We start from the raw sequence: 17,756 nt of genomic DNA, 5'->3' as shown, positions 1-17,756 counted from the left end.
GACTTTAAAGGAGGCAAATCAGGTGAGACTTTTAAAGGCTTGGAAAGGAAACACACACTTTAAAAAATTAAAAGGTCGTAGTAAAGGGATTACAAATTCTGTAGCCATTTGCACATTTGACCTCTCCAGACTCTTCCTCCCCAGAGGGAGTACTCAATTTACATTAAAATAAAACTTTTTGCCTCCCAAATAACTTGCCAGGAATAAACAATACTCCTAGGAAAACACTTGAGAGCATTTCCAACATGGTTTTCTGTACAGCTTTTGAGGTTATTTCATAAACCCTCCTGCTCATTGCCCTGCCATCTCTCCCCAGTCAGAGGCCATTGCTCTGCAGCGTGCTGATGTGGTTTCATCTAGGAGGCCTGCAGTGGCAGGAAAAGGACTTTCTGTGGTTTTTGTGACACAGCAGATCAGCGCTGGAGTAGGCTCCCTCTCCTCACGGCTGGCCAGTACATGAGAAAAGCACTTGACACTTCTGCTGTACTCACCGACTTTGCCAAAAGCCTCTCGCAGCTCTGCCATCTCCTCCTCCGAGAAGTGCACTGTCGACGCCATTTCTTATTTCTCCGAGCGGCAGGTCTGCAAGAAGAAAGCACTTGTTTTTATTTGGCGCCTTTGTGGGTTTGTAATCATGATGGAAAAGAGGGGTTTTCCCTTGGGATTGACAGAACGACTCAAAGTCTTGGAGCAGTTCTCCACTGCTGAAAACCTTCTCTACATCCCGAAATCAAGTGAAGCGGTAAAATCCTGCGTACATGAGATACAGACCCATGTCCCTCCTGTTGTTTTGACAGGCCCTGCTCAAAATCCCAACAGTTTAATTTACCCTAGCTTAATTGGAATTAAATCCTACCTCTGCTAACTTCTGTTTCTCATGGAGAAAGAAAAGAAAATGGTGCTGGCTGTTGTTATTCCCCGTTCGGAAACACAATTCACCACGTGCTTCAGCAGCAGCACTGGCAGAGAAGTGGCAGCTCTGTCTGCTCCCGGGGCTCCAGAGCCCCCAGAGATATTTGTACCACTTCCCTTTGGGCACCTAACGAGGAGGCTGGTCACCCTTATGGGGTGGATGGATGGAAAGAACCTCCTTCAGAAGGTGTTCAGAGCACCAGGTTGGGCTCCCAGAGGGCTACTTCTCTTCCTGGCTATGGGGAGAGTTTACAGACTTGCCCCCCAAGGTACCTAAGTCAGTGCCTGAGGTTGGGTGGCACTTCAGGAATGGGCAGCTGGAAGGAGTTTTCCTGCCTTTCCTCTCATCAGAGATATAAAGCAGGAGGCAGGATTAGACTTCCCCCTTCTAGGCACCTTTCTTAATAATGAGAAAAGGAAAGTTTACTTCTGTTTGTCACATCATTTAATACACGGCCAAAGGATGCACATTATACCCCTCTGGTTTTTCATGCACGTACTGTCCCTTGCATCTATTCATGAGGAAAGTGTTCAGGAGACAGACTGTCTCTCTATTATTCTATATTTGTGAGAATGACTCTAGTGTCCTATGTCTCTTTAAGTATTAATTAACCGAGCAACTATTTAAATAGAATAGAATGGAAACCTGAGTTGATCCTGGAAAGTGGTTGCTGCCACTGCAGTGTTCACAGGGCAGAAAAAAAATCAGAAATGCCTCATTCCCAGAATAAAACCAACATTGCATCCCAGAGGCTTGGATTCCAAACTTCATATAAAGATATACGGGGATAATTTTAAAAATTACAGATTTGCTATAGCCCTCTACACAAAGACACAGAGTTGTGTACAGCCTAGCTGGGCTTCAGATTTAATGCTCTCCTGAACTCATGCATTGATTGCTTGTATCAGCGAGAACCACTATGGACGCGGCTTTGAAATAGGCCAAAGGCAGTTTCGTGTGGTTGGCTTCCTGTCTGCCGTCTCCCTGTCGTATCGTGCACCCTCTATCTGCCTCGTGACTGTGATGTTAGGGTGAGGACAGCTTCCAGAGAAAAATCTGTTCCTTCACCCCAACCTTCATAAGTAGAGAAATGCAGGATAATCCATAATGCACTCGCACAAGAACCCAACTGCAGTTTTCAGCACAACGGAGTTGGTCGTTGCTACTGAAATACTAATATAATATTAAAAGTGGTTCTAAGCAACACACTTTCAAGGATTATCTGTAAAAATCTCTGTGATCCACTAGCAATGTGGGTTATGTATACTAGGGTAAAATTAGATCCATAGTCTTCCTCCTTCATCCTGGCATCTTTCCTGCCTCTGATTCCTCACTACCAATCTTTTTCTGTTGCATGCCTTGTGTTTTTGCAACATGTGGATTACCTAAAATGCACCCGAACACATGAAAATCTTACACTATAAGCGAGAAAATCCTTTCCAGTCCAGTCAATTGATCAAGCAATATAATTTGCGACACAACTTTTAATAGCATTAAGAGTGTTCTAGAGTTTAACAGATAAGAAACACCACAGGTTGTTGCCTATAGCATTACTTTCGCAAAGAGTTTTATAACCTTGAGAAAAAATTAGCACCAACATAAAATGGACTTTTCTCGATTGCATGAGAACTTGTGGCCTCTGGTCAGTAACTAACTGGTCTGTTAAATACAGAGAATCCTATTAGTAGTACACAAGTTTACATGTGCAGGCATTTATACTAATAGTACATAATAGGATGAAGCACTTTGCTGTAATGAACCCTTCTGACATCCTTTTTAGGTCAATATTACCCACTCTGTTGTAAAGGTGGCTACACTTAGCTGAGAAATCAGATGAATCTCTGCACTGAGCAGCGGAACTGGTCCTCGATCACCCGAGCAGTAGTTGTACTCGGGCAATGGAGGTATCGTCACCGCCCGCTCCAACACACAACTGAGTTTCTTCTGCATTTTCATCCCCTTAGTGTATCCTGATCTCAGCCTGTCAGCTCCACCATCTACCATCACCTGGTTTTGCTGACTAAAATCCCCCTCTCGGTTTATGCAGCGGTGAGATTCGGATGGGCACTCTCTGTCAGCCAGCCCTATGCTGCCACCTGCAAAGTTCTTTTGGCAGGTCAAGTGCACCGTAACCTGAAGTTACGATGGATCACCTCTCTAAGGGTTTGACACTGGTGCCCATCGCAGTACATCTGCCACTTAAGATCCATACCAGCAAGAAACCCCCTTTATAGCCATCACCTCTACATGGTTTCAGGGTTAACTCTAGTCACAGTTTTGGCAAGGGACCGCAATAAAGGCAGGGAAAGAGTTGAAAGTCTTCGCTGCGGGTCTTATGGGTTCACCTGCAGGCAGAAGACCTCTGTGAAGTGCGTGAAAGCGCTCAAATTTACACTCAACTAATCAAAACCAGTATTTTAAGGTTGAAGGCTTCAGAGTTATTCCCAATTAAAAATTGCTGACATTTTTAAAATTGTTCAAGTCATAAAAACAACACACAGGGAAATCAAGAGGGAAAAGTCCAACACTTTGGCAACGCACAGCAAAAAGGAGCAAATCCACCTTCCAAAAGTTACTTTTCAGTATATAAACTGCTTATTTTGCATAGATCATTAAAAGTAATAGGCACACAGAAATGTAAAATGCTTCTGGATAATGGTGGGGGAGGTCAGGCCCAATATTTTCCTTCTGTTTTATCAGCCAAGAGCAGAGTCATTTGCTTCTAGGGGCCAAACACTTCCAACACTTCACCTTCCTCGGTGCAAATTGAAAATACTTTGTGCATCCCATCAAGAGGGCATCCAACAACCCGGTCCAATTACTGATAATCCACAAGGCATTGTAAGCATATGGTGCACTGCTCTGCTCCAAAAACTTTTGCAAATTCAGTATGACAAGACAGATGCAGAGAAAAAAATGAAGAGGATGGCATAACAGCAAAGAATACGTGGAGATGACAGGCAATACGAACAAGTTGAAAGAGCTTCTTTGAAGGGAATAGATGTTAAGCAGCTGAGGGAGGTGCAAAGGGAAAATCAGGTGATGAGAACCAGGTGATGGCTTTGAGCACAGAGATGTACAGCAAGAAGCAAAGAGAAAAGCTGGGCTGGGGGGAGGCATGGCAGGAGGGAGGGGAGTTTGAGGAAGAATGAATGCAAACAGCTTATCTATCATCAGCACAAATGAGATTTTGAAGGTCAGCAGCAGCTGGGAGAAAGGCTCTTGAACTTGGCGTGATCGAAGATCAGTGAAGGAATCACTGTTCCTCAGAGAGAACAAGATGAAAGTCAGCACGTGTTCAGATGTGGAGGCAGGATGCCGAGGAGGGGAAGAGAGTTCCACGGGTTGGAACAAGACAGACAGTGGAACTGCCAACAAGAAAGAAATGGAAGGTAATAAAAATTCAGAAGGAAAATAAAAGACTCCTTGAGACAGACCGAGCTTCAGATGGCATTAGGACATCCGGATTACACATTGCCTGGAAGTGACACTTGGTTCTTGTTTGGCAAACAGCATAAATCCGCTATTGCAAAAGCAAAAATGAAGTTGTGCAAATACACTCCTTCCTCCCCAGAAGACCGATGATCTACAGGTTAATGTCAAAAAAGGAAAATGGCCTCACCTAAGCTGCTGAGAATCATAACAAACTGATATCAAAAGAGCCTCTACGAAGCACTCCATTTCTTGCCTTCATTTCCAAACCATGCCGTAAAGCCTCCTTTCACTTGACCTTATCCTCAGAAGAACCTACTACCAGACTGATGTTTTAAGACATCCAATAACAAACTATTTTCAGTCTGGAACATAAAGGAAGAACTAAAATAATCTCATACCTGAACGTTACTGCTAAATTGAAACACAGGCTTATTGATGTTCTTTCATCTCTTTCGATTTTGAAGCCGTAGTCTGAGAAGCTGCCTGGTTATGTATTACTTGGCAAAGTGTGTACCCACCATGCAGTATAAATAATAAATGGCAAAGCCATTAAAACCTAAAGGTTTCCAAGACTTGTATTAAATGGTTACCTTGTTTCATATTTTCCTCCACTTCCCTGGTGTTTAAACTTTACTGCAAGCAAGGCAATGAAAGCCTTGAAGATGTGAAACTGCGCTTTACAGCTAGACATAAAGTTGTACCTTTCCCCAAAGCAAGAAAGACAATTTCATGGGGCAACATTACATTTCACAAACACACATTTAAGTTTTCAGGAACGACTTAACTGTGAATTCACTGCCGAGAAAGTTGAATAAATTACTAATATTAATTAACTTTCTACCATTCAAGCTTTATTTTGTTAAAGTACTAGTACTTTGCCAATAATACGATAACCCCTCTAGCTGTTGGAGAGTGATCAGATAAAGGACCTCATGTTTGTTCCCTGTCATCTATAAATTTCCCTATTCCTTCTGCTGTCTTCTCTTCAAACTTGTTTATTTTTTCTGAAAGTGATGAAACAATAGGCACTCTCTGTTGCAAAACATAGCTCTAAGAGTTGCATGAGGCAGCAGAAGACTGTGTCCCCCTCCACGTACAAAACTCTGCCTTTTACTTTATCAGAGCTCACAGCTCCAGTTCCTTTTCTTTCCCCTGTCTTGTCTCATCCACAAATTCAATTTCCGAATGTCCAGCTTCCATAAGGGCTGGGGAATCCTTCCCCAGCTCTCTTCTGCATTAGCCTTTCCTCTCTAGCTGGTATCAAAGAGGCACCACCAGCAATCCTCCCCCAGTGCACAGCCCGCCCTGGGCAATGCTGCCAGCAGGCAGGAATAACAGAAGTGGCCTCAGAATTGTGCAGAAACTCTTGTGATAGATCCAAAGTGTCTCGCAGGCCAGAAAAATACATGGGAAAAAGGAGTATCTTGAGCATATTCAATCTTTGCCCCATACTTCTTGCACATTTGGGGCCCTCCTCATTGGCAGTCACTCATCAGAGCATCCCTGGCAGGATATTCCTCCCCAGAAATATTTCCCTTGGCCTTTCTCTCACAAGGTCCCACATGTAAGTCCATATATCTCTATGCATTTCTGTTGAAATTATGGGCCTTAGTCAGCTGATTTTCTACAGTATGGAAGTGCTGAGGAGGAGACAAGAAAAGAGAAGATTTATGAGTTATGCTCTGATAAATATTTTCCTTTTGGAGACAAGTTTTTGTCATTTTCGTTCTCGCTAAAGGGTGAGAAAAAGAGAAATTATTCGGTGGATCTCATGTTGAAAGAAGAATCAATGCTATAACCACAACAGTGCAGGCTGGAAGATCCTCAATTTTAAAGTTTCATCTTGTGCGCGTTGGCAAAAAAACTTCAACTAAAATGCAACTAAAAGGCAACGCCATCTTATTGGCAGTCAGCCACATATTCTTTTGCGTGATCCAGAATAGTTTATCTCCCCCAATTAAACTTCATATTTTCAGCATACATGCTATTATCATGTTTCTCTCTCATAGATTTATCGTTATCTGTTGTTTTTCTTGCAGTTCTGATCAAAATAATGTGCTTGTATTCCTGCTCTAGCAAGGTGATCCATTGACTACCCGCAGCAAAGTAGGATAGTAGCATTAATGCTAAATTTGCCCACCCTAACTGCCAGTTTGGAGCAGTGATAATTTGCAGCGATGGCTCTAGGGTATCCATCCTAGACTGAAAAACAACGCCATCCATGTCCCTTATTCTTATTTGGCGTCACAGTTTCCAAGCTGATTACGTGGACATCTTTTGGTGATAGGGGTTTTTTTTCTGCTAATGATGCAAGATAAATCTAGAATCCATATTTCAACTCCTTGCTGGTGAGTTATTCAGCTAGCCAGCTACTCACCAAGACTGATGGCATCAGCAAATACCACCAGGTTTTGAACCACATGTCAATTAGGTGCATTTCTTGCACAACAACTTTGAAAATCACTGAAGAAGCATGAAGAATTGCAGCATCTTTGAACAGGTGAGGAGGTTCATAAAGAAAAATTCACTTTTCAAGCCGTGCACCTAGTGGTATGACTACTTCCCCATTTAAATAGGTATAGATACACACATGGATACGAGCTTTTTCTCATTTCCTCAATGATGCTGAGTTAAATTTTAAATCCTAAAGTAGACACAAACATACTTGGCTCTATTAGCGATGTGAACTTGGATGTTACAGTACCTTCAATCTGGGTGGGATCTTGCTGTTTAAATCAGCATACAAAATACAGAGAGGAGTCTTTCTGAAGTTATGGCAAATAGTTCCTCCCTGGTACGTGATAAAGATTCACCGTTTAGCCCATAATAAATTACACTCTCTGCCTCAAAGGCATTTTAAAAGACTGGTGCCTGCAACAGCAAAATCTCACCGTGTACGCAGGCACTGGAATTGTTAAGCTGTTGCACTTCACATATTTTATTTTGTATACAATTTGAAGAAACACAGAGAAAAGACATTTATTGCTGTTCAGAAAGCAACATGGTGATGACCGTGAGTTATTTCCTTAATGTTCCGTTTTATAAAGGACCTTATTTGTCAATGTGATGCCCGAGTCCTAAATCAAATATGAGTCAACCGGGGCTCAGGAAGGGAAAATCCACAGAGCTTGCAGAGAAATGGAGATCTCTTTCCAATATACCACTCAGTGGCAGGGAGTGCTAATCCTTCAAGGAAATTAAGACATTGAAGAAGCAGAGCTGTGAACCCATAAATAACTCTCTTTATGTGCCTTTTATGTGTCAGATAACATCCTATCAGGGAGACACTATATATGCGCATATTATTTTTCAACCAAAGTCTGTAGATTATTTTTTTTTAAGAAAAAATGGATTCAGTACACTACATTTTTGTTGTGTCACTTAGGTTTTCTATCCCTTTACCAACACAAGCTAGCTAGCTTTTAAATTAAAACATTTTCGCATAGAAAAAGGAACATTTTGATTCTCAAATGCTTTCCAGTGATTTTTTCTCTCTCTCTTTCCCCTCCCCCCCCGCCCCCCCGAAGCTGGTTTTCAAACAAAGCCAAACTGACAAACAACTTCATTCATCCAGCAGATGTCCGATTTGGCAAGGAAAGCCCTGCCCCACCCAGTTCCACCTTCGCTAACTAGTGTGGGGGAATGGGGGAAGACGAGAGCATCTACAGGGGCTGCTTTGGATACAGGTACAAGGAGTTACCCAGCCTCTGCCCCATCATCACCGGGGTGGCGGATGGGGCACAAAACCCTGGGGCAGACAGAGAAAAGCCTTTCTTCTTATTCCTGTGAGGTAGTCATCGTACTGCAGCCCAATGGCAGAAGGTCAGGTCACAAAGTATTGACTCAGTCCCAAATGCCCTGTGGAAGCCTGGTATCTGATACAAGAAAAGGAGAACGTGGACTCCGTTTCCAGCTTGTTAGCCAGAAAACAGTTCCTCTGTGCGTGGAAAATATTAAAAACATGTTCCAGCTGTAAAAAGGAGATGGATATATTATTTTTAGATACAAATGTATATTTTCATTTGACTGATTCCACCTGGTTTTATGAATCTGTTGCTGTTGCTCCCATTCTGGGAGTTGTGTCCTGTGCTCCGTTCTGCAGGACTCCTCCCTCAGCTCAGCAGGGATTCACAGGGGCTTAGCAAGACCCTGAGTGATCAGTCCCTTCCACCCACCAAATCAGACCAGAAAACAGAGAACGCATCTCAACATAGATCTCCTTACGGGCTGTCCTGCTGCTTGGGACGCCCTCCTGCAGTGGTGCCACTCTGGGAGCCGAGTATGTAATGGGGAACCAAAGCAGGGACTGGAGCAGCAGGAGGAACAGTCCTCTCATGCTCCTTTCCTCTGAAGAATAATTTGGCCTTACAGTGTGGTCCCTGAGTCCCCACTGCCAGGTATCCTTCTCCGCTGGTGCTGGCTCCATGTCTGGGACACCCGCTGGTCTCACCTTTGGGGGGGGTGGGGATGGACCGACTTATTTCCCACCCTACAGCTTTCCCCTTCGATAACTGCAAAGATGCACAGAGTGACCGATGCAGAGCCCCCTACTCCATCTTGCAGCACAGCTGGTTGCAGTATCCTAAATGCTGTTTCAGGTTTTTTTCATAAATATTTTTCATTTTGATAAATATTTTACGTTTTGTATCAGCATTTCACTGGAGTCTGCTGCTTTGCATGAAAGGGCTAAAAGTATGAAAATCAGCTATGTTTCTGAATGCATTGTACTCTCCCAATCTCCCCCATCTCCTTCCTTCCCCTTTATTCAACCTCTTTCTAAAGTTCTTTCATACTTTAGAAAGAACATATGGTGATGACTTTCACTGTAGGATCTCTATCAAGATAGCTCTGCTCCGTGCTACACAGCTGCATTTTAGGCTGCTCATGACTGAAATCAGAAGGAAACAGGATAAAAAAAAAACCCTGATAGCATAATACAGCACGATGGAGTGCATGGTACGCTAGACCACTGGACTCATTTAAGTACAGTGAGTTTCATATAGGTTCTCAAACATTTTAAGCCATAACAGTATTTAGTCCCAACCCTTACTTGATTTCAATTGAGGAAGCAGACTCAAAATCAGCAGCATAATACCTATTTTTTGACCTATTGAGTGAGCACTGTCTGCAGCTTCGGAGCTAAGTAAATTTGGACCTCGTGGTCAGGATTGAAGCAGAAATCCCCACTCTCTCTACCAGCAGGCAGGCAGGTACTTCCCAGTCCTTCCTGGCTCTAGCATCCCTCCTTGATGGAGTTTCCCACCACACAGGGGGGTTTCCACGTCTCCTGTCCTCTCAGGAGAGTTTGCCCAGCCCCATCCCTGACCCCCTGCAGACCCTCTGGCCCCATCTCGGAAGGGCAAACTGCTCCGGCATGATGAGCAAGAAGGGAGGAAGGTGATACATGCTGGAGTTTTTCTCCATGAGAGGTTTCAGGGCGTGATCTACTTTTATCAAGGTAATCAAACAGCCATCTGCTGAGCACCCATCTGCACTTCTGATGGCACAGTCTCGCCTGCCATTTGCTAGAGATCATCCTCACTTGATATCAGCAGCAGTGAGGGGTAAGCTTGCCAATGTTGTCTGTGACTTCAGCTAAACTAACAAAGACCTAACAAAGGTCCCATTTGCTTGAAAAGTCAAGCTGCTCACAGGCTTAAGGGTCAGTTGTACAGACAAGTGTTCAAACCAAATGCACATGCTGAGGAAACCACTGTCTGACAAAACCAGCAAGTCTACTGCTCTTACAGAGCAAAAAGCTAAGCCCAAAGGCTCCTGTTCACAATTCTACCACCTAAAATGTCTGTAGACCTTTAGAAGTCACAGTTCATCTACAGCCTGAGCTGAAATCCTAAAGAAGACAAGGGACAAGCCTGACCAGCTTCAGCAGTCAAGATCTTAAAAGGCAAATACAATGCTAGGACCACCACATACCACCATTTTTAAAGCAGAAGTCCCTACTACAATCAGGCTCCATCAGTTTGATTTATTCTCTGGAGAGTAAAATTACATTTATAAAAGCCTAGTGTGAATGTCCTAACAGGCAGCAGAGTGTATTGTAAACAATACGGGACAAAATACATTAGCTTTATGAATCCGTGTTTTTCATCACTGGAATAAGGACTACCCTCTTCCAGGGCTTCACTCTGCAATATAAATAAGGGCTTCTTACTTTATCACACCCTGACAAACTAATGAAATGCCAGCAAATGCAAATTCAAAGACTACCACTCCACTCAAAGGCCACCACTCTACTCAGCCAAAGACCACGACTCCACTTAGTCAAAGACCACTCTGCCCAATTACATCCCTCAAACACCTTCCTGAAGGTCGGTAGAAAAGCCGTGCACAAGACAATTGGAAAATGCTTCAGGCTAATGCAGAACCTGCACTGCTTTTTCACGGTGACCACAATTTCCTGTGCAGTTAAACTGCTCGTACGCGCGACGAGGGCGGCTTGCTAAAAAAAAAACCAGCAGGTGCTGTGATCTTACCTCCTGGGCTCAAGCTGGGGGTCCAAACGGCCGGAGCAACTGCTTGACAGCTGCAAATCCAATGGAAAGGGGAGAACTTCTTTTAAAAAGAAAAATAAAACTTTTTGGAGGTTGGGAAACGGCGCAGTAGTATGTCGAAACAGGTTGCTGCGTGACTAGGAAAATCTTCCTTTTCTGCAGAGCCGCTAGTCAAGCCCAAGACTGCAAGCCCAAGACTGAGCCCAGAGAGGGAAGTGACTGGTGACAAAACGTCATTGTGAAATAGATTTTGTCTTTATAAGGACATTACCCTTCTCTGGTCTCGCTCTTCACCACGTTACTCCTACAACAGGGCCACTGGCGTGTACCACTTCCTCTCAGCTTTACCCTTCTTTAGTTCTGTTCTCTCTCACTGCGAACATGCGGTGCACACACACACACACGCATGCACAAAACACCTTCTCTCTTTGTCAATTAAAAGCAGCCACATTTTAGACTTGCAGAGCAGCAAGGTCTGCAGTCCTACCCCGCGCTCAACACACAGGGCTGGCTGCAAACTAAGGCTGCGGCACCTGGGGTGGTGTGTCCAGGGATGGAGACTCCTCAGCACCTGTGGGCAACCTCTGCCAACGTTTGACTGTCCTCCCTGTGAAAACTTTTTTCCCTTGCATGTGGTTGGAATTTCCCTTGATGCAACTTCTGCTCTTTTTATTCTCGGTGCGCGCCTCTGACAAAAGGCTGGCTCCACCTTCTCTATAAGCTCCAATTAGGTAGGTGTAGACACCAAGAAGATCCCTCTCAGCCCTCTCCTCTCCAGCCTGAACAAGTCCAGCCCTCTCTGCCTCTTCTAGGACCTTGTGTGCTCCAGCTTATGACCACCCTGGTGGCTCTCTATAGTTTGTCAAAGCCTTTCTTGTACAGGAGAGCCTCAAACAGGACACAGTGCTCCTCACATCACCTATTCACACTAACACCAATTTCAAGGACACGTTTCCCAGCTACATGGAGAGTCAAGTGTAAAAGTGCTTGACAGATGCAAATATTAGCTGTCTTTCAACCTGGATGACGCAGTGTAACGGAACTGAAAACACAACATCTATAGATAAAAGTGATTCATCAACCCCATGGGGATTTTAAGAAATGTCCTGCCTTAACAGCAAAATTCCCGTTACTTTCCACAGGCTGAAGAATCATCCTTCAGCTTTTTTAACAACTTCCATGCTTTTACCTCTGAAAACAGGCAGCTGAAAAAAAATAACCAAAACTGGATGGCTTTAATGAAAAAGGTTTCATTCACGATTCATCAGACCAGCTGGATTATCAGCTACATGCTGATGTAGAGAGCTTCAGGAAAACCTTCTTCTGAACAAATCTCCATAGTTAAGATCCATCCTTGAAGCGCACATACATTGCTGTATTCAGAATTACATTGAAACATGTTCCAGGCATTTTTGATGACGTCCTTCTATCAGAAAAATACCTCCCCTGTGGTATTTCATTATTTGATAGACTGTGCGGGGGCTCCTCTTCTTGGTTTTCTAGGATATTTAACACCGGCCTGATGGTTTGCCCCAACTTTTTTCTTACAGACCTTTTTCAAATCCTTAATTATTTCTATTGCTCTTCACAACATCTCTTGAACGCTGCAATACCTTTTCTGAGATAGGGAAGAGGTCACCAAATGGATGCATGCCTTAAATCTAACATCTTACTTGCACAGGAAAACTAAGGGTGGGTGTTTCCTTACCAGAAATGTTTGCTAAGCACTCTTAATGTCCTCTCTTGAGTTATTTTAGCTTTTGCAGAAGGTAGGTGAGGCACTCAGATTTTCCACCCTAGCGTATGATATTTTATATTCATCTCACTTAGAATGAGCTCAATACTGTGTCATTAGTACACAGCACTGATTCATACCAGTACATACCAATAGGCACCAGCCTAAACCACTGCTTGAACAGGCTTAGAAATACAAGGACAGCAGCGATGAGATTTAAAGTATGACGGATTTATAAGGCAAGTATAAACAAAAGATTTTGATATATTTGCCCCATGAACCATGAATCCCTTTTCCTTTTTCTGCCTTATTTCATGACCTACTGGAATGCCACTGTGTATACCTAATGATGCTGTCTCACCAAGCATTATTAAACTTAAGTAGTCTTTACACATACCCCCGGCCGAAGTCCTGTCACGACAACGCACTATTTAAATTCTACACTGTGAATCCTTGAAGCATCATACAAATAACAATTTTATTGGGCAGCACTGAAATACGTTTAACTGGTATGGTGCAATAGGTAACTCCTACCTGTACCTGGTGGGATGTTCGTTTGCGGTATTGCTGACAATGCATGATTATATGACGATGATCTCTCTAATGTAATTTCTTACATGGGACAATCATTATAGTACTGATTTCCTAGAATTGTGTTGAATCGTAACTCTTCAATACAAATAGCTTGTATTTTGCAATAAAGTATGCTTATGGTTAGCTGGGGTTACAATAGGATGTATTGTGATATTAAGTGTCCATGACTGTCCGGCATTAGAATAATCATTGAATCATAGAATGGTTTGGGTTGGAAGGGACCTTAAAGATCATCTAGTTCCAACCCCCCTGCCATGGGCAGGGACACCTCCCACTAGACCAGGCTGCTCAAAGCCCCATCCAGCCTGGCCTTGAACACTTCCAGGGATGGGGCAGCCACAGCTTCTCTGGGCAACCTGTTCCAGTGCCTCACCACCCTCACAGTAAAGAATTTCTTCCTAATACCCAATATGAATCTACCCTCTTTCAGCTTGAAACTGTTACCCCTTGTCCTATCATTACACTCCCTGATAAAGAGTCCCTCCCCGTCTCTCCTGTAGCCCCCTTTAGGTACTGGAAGGCTGCTATAAGGTCTCCCTGGAGCCTTCTCTTCTCCAGGCTGAACATAATATACTAATATACTATACGATACTATACTATAACATAACATAACATAACATAACATAACATAACATAACATAACATAACATAACATAACATAACATAACATAACATAACATAACATAATAATATATATATAATAATACACTTGACCTACAGCTCCAGTCTTAGGGCCAAAATCCAAACACAGGTACTTTGAGATTTACTTGCATGAAAGGTAGAAGAGTTAGGGAGGGGTGTTCCTCCAGTTACAGGCAAAGACTAGGAAACAGCCAAGATGATTGTCTACAAATTAAGTACCATAAATTAACAGTCACTGTGTCTAAACACTCACAGAGGGAGGACTATAATTATAAACAGACCATGCCCCTGAGCCGCAGCTGAACAGGTCAGAAACAATCCTTTCCCCTCTCCTGTCACCACTTCAAAAGCTTTACCCCTTATCCTTTCCGTGCCTGAAGGACCTGTCTTTCCATGCACCTTTTGCATCACTGACACTCTCATCCTGCTGCCCGTGCCACGCAGCCACGCTTCACTGCAGGTCCGCCAGGCTGTATCACTGCAGGGCTTCAACGCCTTCCTCGGCTTTTCCCCTCTTCTGCCTCGGCCTCAGCCCCGCAGCTCCGAGCGCCCCGCAGCTCTGAGCGCAGCGTGGGCTCAATCCCTCCTCCTGGCCTGCTCTCACCTTCCTCCCCTTCACCCCCGGGGGCCTTGGGGAGCCTTAGGAAGGGCGGCGACTGCCCGCTTTCTCCCGTCATCAAGCTTGGGTATTTCTTAGCAAGGTAAGCGGCAACCCAAAAAGCCTGCAGGAACCATTCATCCCGTTTCCGTCAATGAATGAACTGGGACATCTGCCTAAGAAGAGGTACAGCAGCTTCACTTTACTTGGCAGCCCAGAGGGGGTTTACAGGGATCCCCAAACAAGGAGGGAGTTGGGGTCTGCTATAAGTGAACAATTTCTTTGTGGGAACTAGGGAAGGGTATTCCCTCGGTGGCCTTTTCAGGCACACCCATCTCTTGGCACTTGTGTTTGTAACCTCCCACAGCCACCTCCCGAGATTTTCGCCTTCCTGCAGGCTGCTTCTGCTTCGGGCAATGAGTTTCTCCAAAAGGCACTATTGTGCAAAATCACATTCGTATCATGCAACGCCTTCCTTGCCACTGCTGATACAGTCACGGGTTGTGGACATATCCTCCATCCAAGAACATACACAGGATGGGACGGGCGTGGTGGGGAGCAGAGCAGGGACACCAGCACATAGCGTCCAAGCTGAGAGTGGAAGCTTCCTGCAGACCTTGCAAAGTACCTTTGTTTTAAAGACAGCACAATTTTAAACCAACCTTTTGAGGGGAACCTCCTGGTCCACAAAAAACTAGGGCAAATCAAAATTAATGGAAATTATTTAAAAGTGATCTCATTTAAACAAATAATATCTTGCTCTTACGTAAGTACAGAGGACCCGATCTAATTCCCGCTACAGTTTGACGCGGTCTGAATCACACCTTTATTCCGTGTGACCCTGTTCTTGTTCCTATTAAAGTCAGTGACACTTCCCGCAGCCACTAGTGATTTAGGCACTGAAATGCCTGCCTCGTTTCTGAAAATGGACCCTGAGAACTTAAATGCTGTTGAAAGGTAAATGAGTCCTTGTGAAGCGGGGGTCATTACTCTGATGGCATGTGCTCAGGTGGGGGGAGGTAATTTGACCCACTGCTGGGACTGCCTACGTTAGCGATGTATCCTGAAATGCCACGTGTGATCTCTGCAGGGGAGAGGGTGATAAAGACTGAGGGCTTGGCAGAATGCATGTGAAAATAATACCTTTTACGCTGTATTCTTCCTGCATTACATCTGCCAGAAAAAGCCTCGAGAATGCAAAGCAATGGTGGGTGATCGCACCGAACTTGTCACGACACGGATACCAGGGTCCTTTGGGGGTGGAATCATACTATCAGGAATATCTGTTGGTGCAACAAGACCACCTCGCTCCATGTCTCAATCCATTCATGCAGGAAGGATGGGGCAGACCTACCCCCGCAGGGCTTCACCTCCAGCTGGAGTCTGCCACCGTGCTCTCCCTCACTCGGGTACAGGATCTCTGACCACCATGCAACCACCGTCCTCCACACCAGGACCCACCGACCCCCGTGGACCTCTTGTATTGGCATTCCCAGCAGCGCCCTGCAGAGCTGCTGCATGGAGCCAGAGGAGGAGGGAGAAGACAGCGTGGAGGGTAATGGCCCATGCCTACACAGGTGTGAAGAAAATGAAGGGAAACCTCTGCTACACAGCAGATCTGGCAACCTTCAGCACAAACCCGCAAAAAGGCATTGATACTTGGGCAGGGAGGGACATCTAGGCTATGTGGCACATCTGGAGATAGAGGCATGTAAAAAGAAATTCTCTCATACTGAAAAGCGTGGTTTTGGTGGGGTCATTCTGAGAAGCAGTGGCTCTCCAAACCTCACCTTTTTCCCTGGAGCTGGGCACAGGAACAGCCAGAAGGATACAATAGGATGAGCGGCAATGGTTTTAAACTAGAGCAGGGTAGGTTTAGATGAGACATCAGGATGAAGTTCTTTACAATGAGGGTGGTGAGACACTGGAACAGGTTGCCCAGAGAGGTGGTGGAGGCCCCATCCCTGGAGACATTCAAGGCCAGGCTTGATGAGGCTCTGAGCGACTTGATCTAGTTGGAGATGTCCCTGCTTACTGCAGGGGGATTGGCCTGGATGACCTTTAAAGGTCCCTTCCAACCCAACACATTCTATGATTCTATGATAATGTCCTGTTAAACCTAGGCTGGGATACTGGTGCATGATTTTACATGCTTGTGCAGCTTTTGGTTTCCAAACCCTTAACTCTGAAAACCTGTCTTTGAGTCTTCTAAAGAAATCTTTCTTTCGGTTTCGCTGACAGGCTGTCTTATTTAGGAATCAAGATGAGCCACAAAGATCAAACAATCTCTGAGTAGACAGCTTCCACAAAGCAAAGCAACAGACCACTCCTAAGCAGGGGTTACAACCTACGATCAGCCTAGAAAGATTTATAGTCCCCAAAACATACATGCAGGGCCCTAGGAGAGATCAGTGCCTTCTGGCAGAGGAGGAGATGGGGCAGTGACCAATTGCTGGGCATGGAGCAGGTTGGTCCCTCAGCAGAATGAGCCAAACACCCCTGTTGAACAAAAACCAGATAGCTCTGAGGCCACGGATGGACTTCAGGCTGTCAGACTTGGTACCAACGTCCCCCAGTTGTCACTTGCTTCAAAGAGATCTCCTGCGCTGAAGTGACAGAGTGTGTCTGAACATCTTCCTTACGGCCCAGGCCCAGGCCGTTGCCGTAAGAGCTTAGCTTTATTTAAAAGGCACAAGGAACAAGATTAATTTCCTGCAAGCAGTCTGAACTTTGAAGGAGAGGCATTTAAGCAAGTGAAAAATGAAATAGCGGGGCGGGGGGGGGACGACCTTTAAAATGAAAGCAATGATAAATAAATAACATGAAAGTGTACACCCCACTACAAATTTAATAGGCTACGCCCAGCCATGAATTATTGAGCAGAACCATCCATTTGCTGCAACGGGGAGTACTAGTGAAATATTAATAACGGTGCCTGAGCTAACCTCAGGTTTTACTTGGTGGGGGGAGCGAAGAAGAGGTTGGGAAAGCCTGGCCACTGCGACCAAGTGGCCGTGATCCCGTGGCCTGCCCCCGGGGCCGACTGCCACCAGAGGAGGGCACATGCCCCTGGCTCTCCCAGCACAGTCCCCGACTCCTGCCTCTTGAACAGGGACCAGCCCACCTGATAAACCCATTTCCAGAAGGATATGAGTCTGGAAGTGTCATTTGCAGGAGCTGTTACAACAATATTGGTTCCCACGCGTGGTGTTTGTTTTTTTTTTTGCACGCCTGTGAAAACCGGAGTCTTCGTTAGACCCTGAACTTGGCCCAAAATCTGTTTTCTAGCTGTTCTGTTTTTCTTTCAGGAAATATTTAACCTTGGGG

At 44.8% G+C, this 17,756-nt stretch overlaps 1 protein-coding gene across 4 annotated transcripts in view; it reads right to left on the bottom strand.

Annotated features, from left to right (window-relative positions):
- The window catches only part of LCP1 (lymphocyte cytosolic protein 1), a 50,827-nt gene that overhangs the window by 20,213 nt on the left and 12,858 nt on the right, over positions 1-17,756 (bottom strand). The window contains exons 1-2 of one of the 4 annotated variants that reach the window (XM_063334613.1): positions 14,231-14,372; positions 492-582 (exon numbers count right to left, since the gene is read on the bottom strand). In XM_063334613.1, the coding sequence (XP_063190683.1) occupies positions 492-558 (67 nt within the window). In that variant the 5' untranslated portion in view covers positions 559-582; positions 14,231-14,372. Of the gene's footprint in view, positions 1-491; positions 583-10,842; positions 11,099-14,230; positions 14,373-17,756 lie in introns of those variants that run through there. The other 3 variants (XM_063334598.1, XM_063334622.1, XM_063334605.1) reach the window with 3 other exon arrangements.

The sequence above is a fragment of the Chroicocephalus ridibundus genome, chromosome 1 (genome assembly GCF_963924245.1).
Source record: "Chroicocephalus ridibundus chromosome 1, bChrRid1.1, whole genome shotgun sequence".
NCBI lineage: Eukaryota > Metazoa > Chordata > Aves > Charadriiformes > Laridae > Chroicocephalus > Chroicocephalus ridibundus.
The sequence above is the reverse complement of the archived record's forward strand: the minus strand, read 5'-3'. Positions and strand labels throughout refer to the sequence as shown.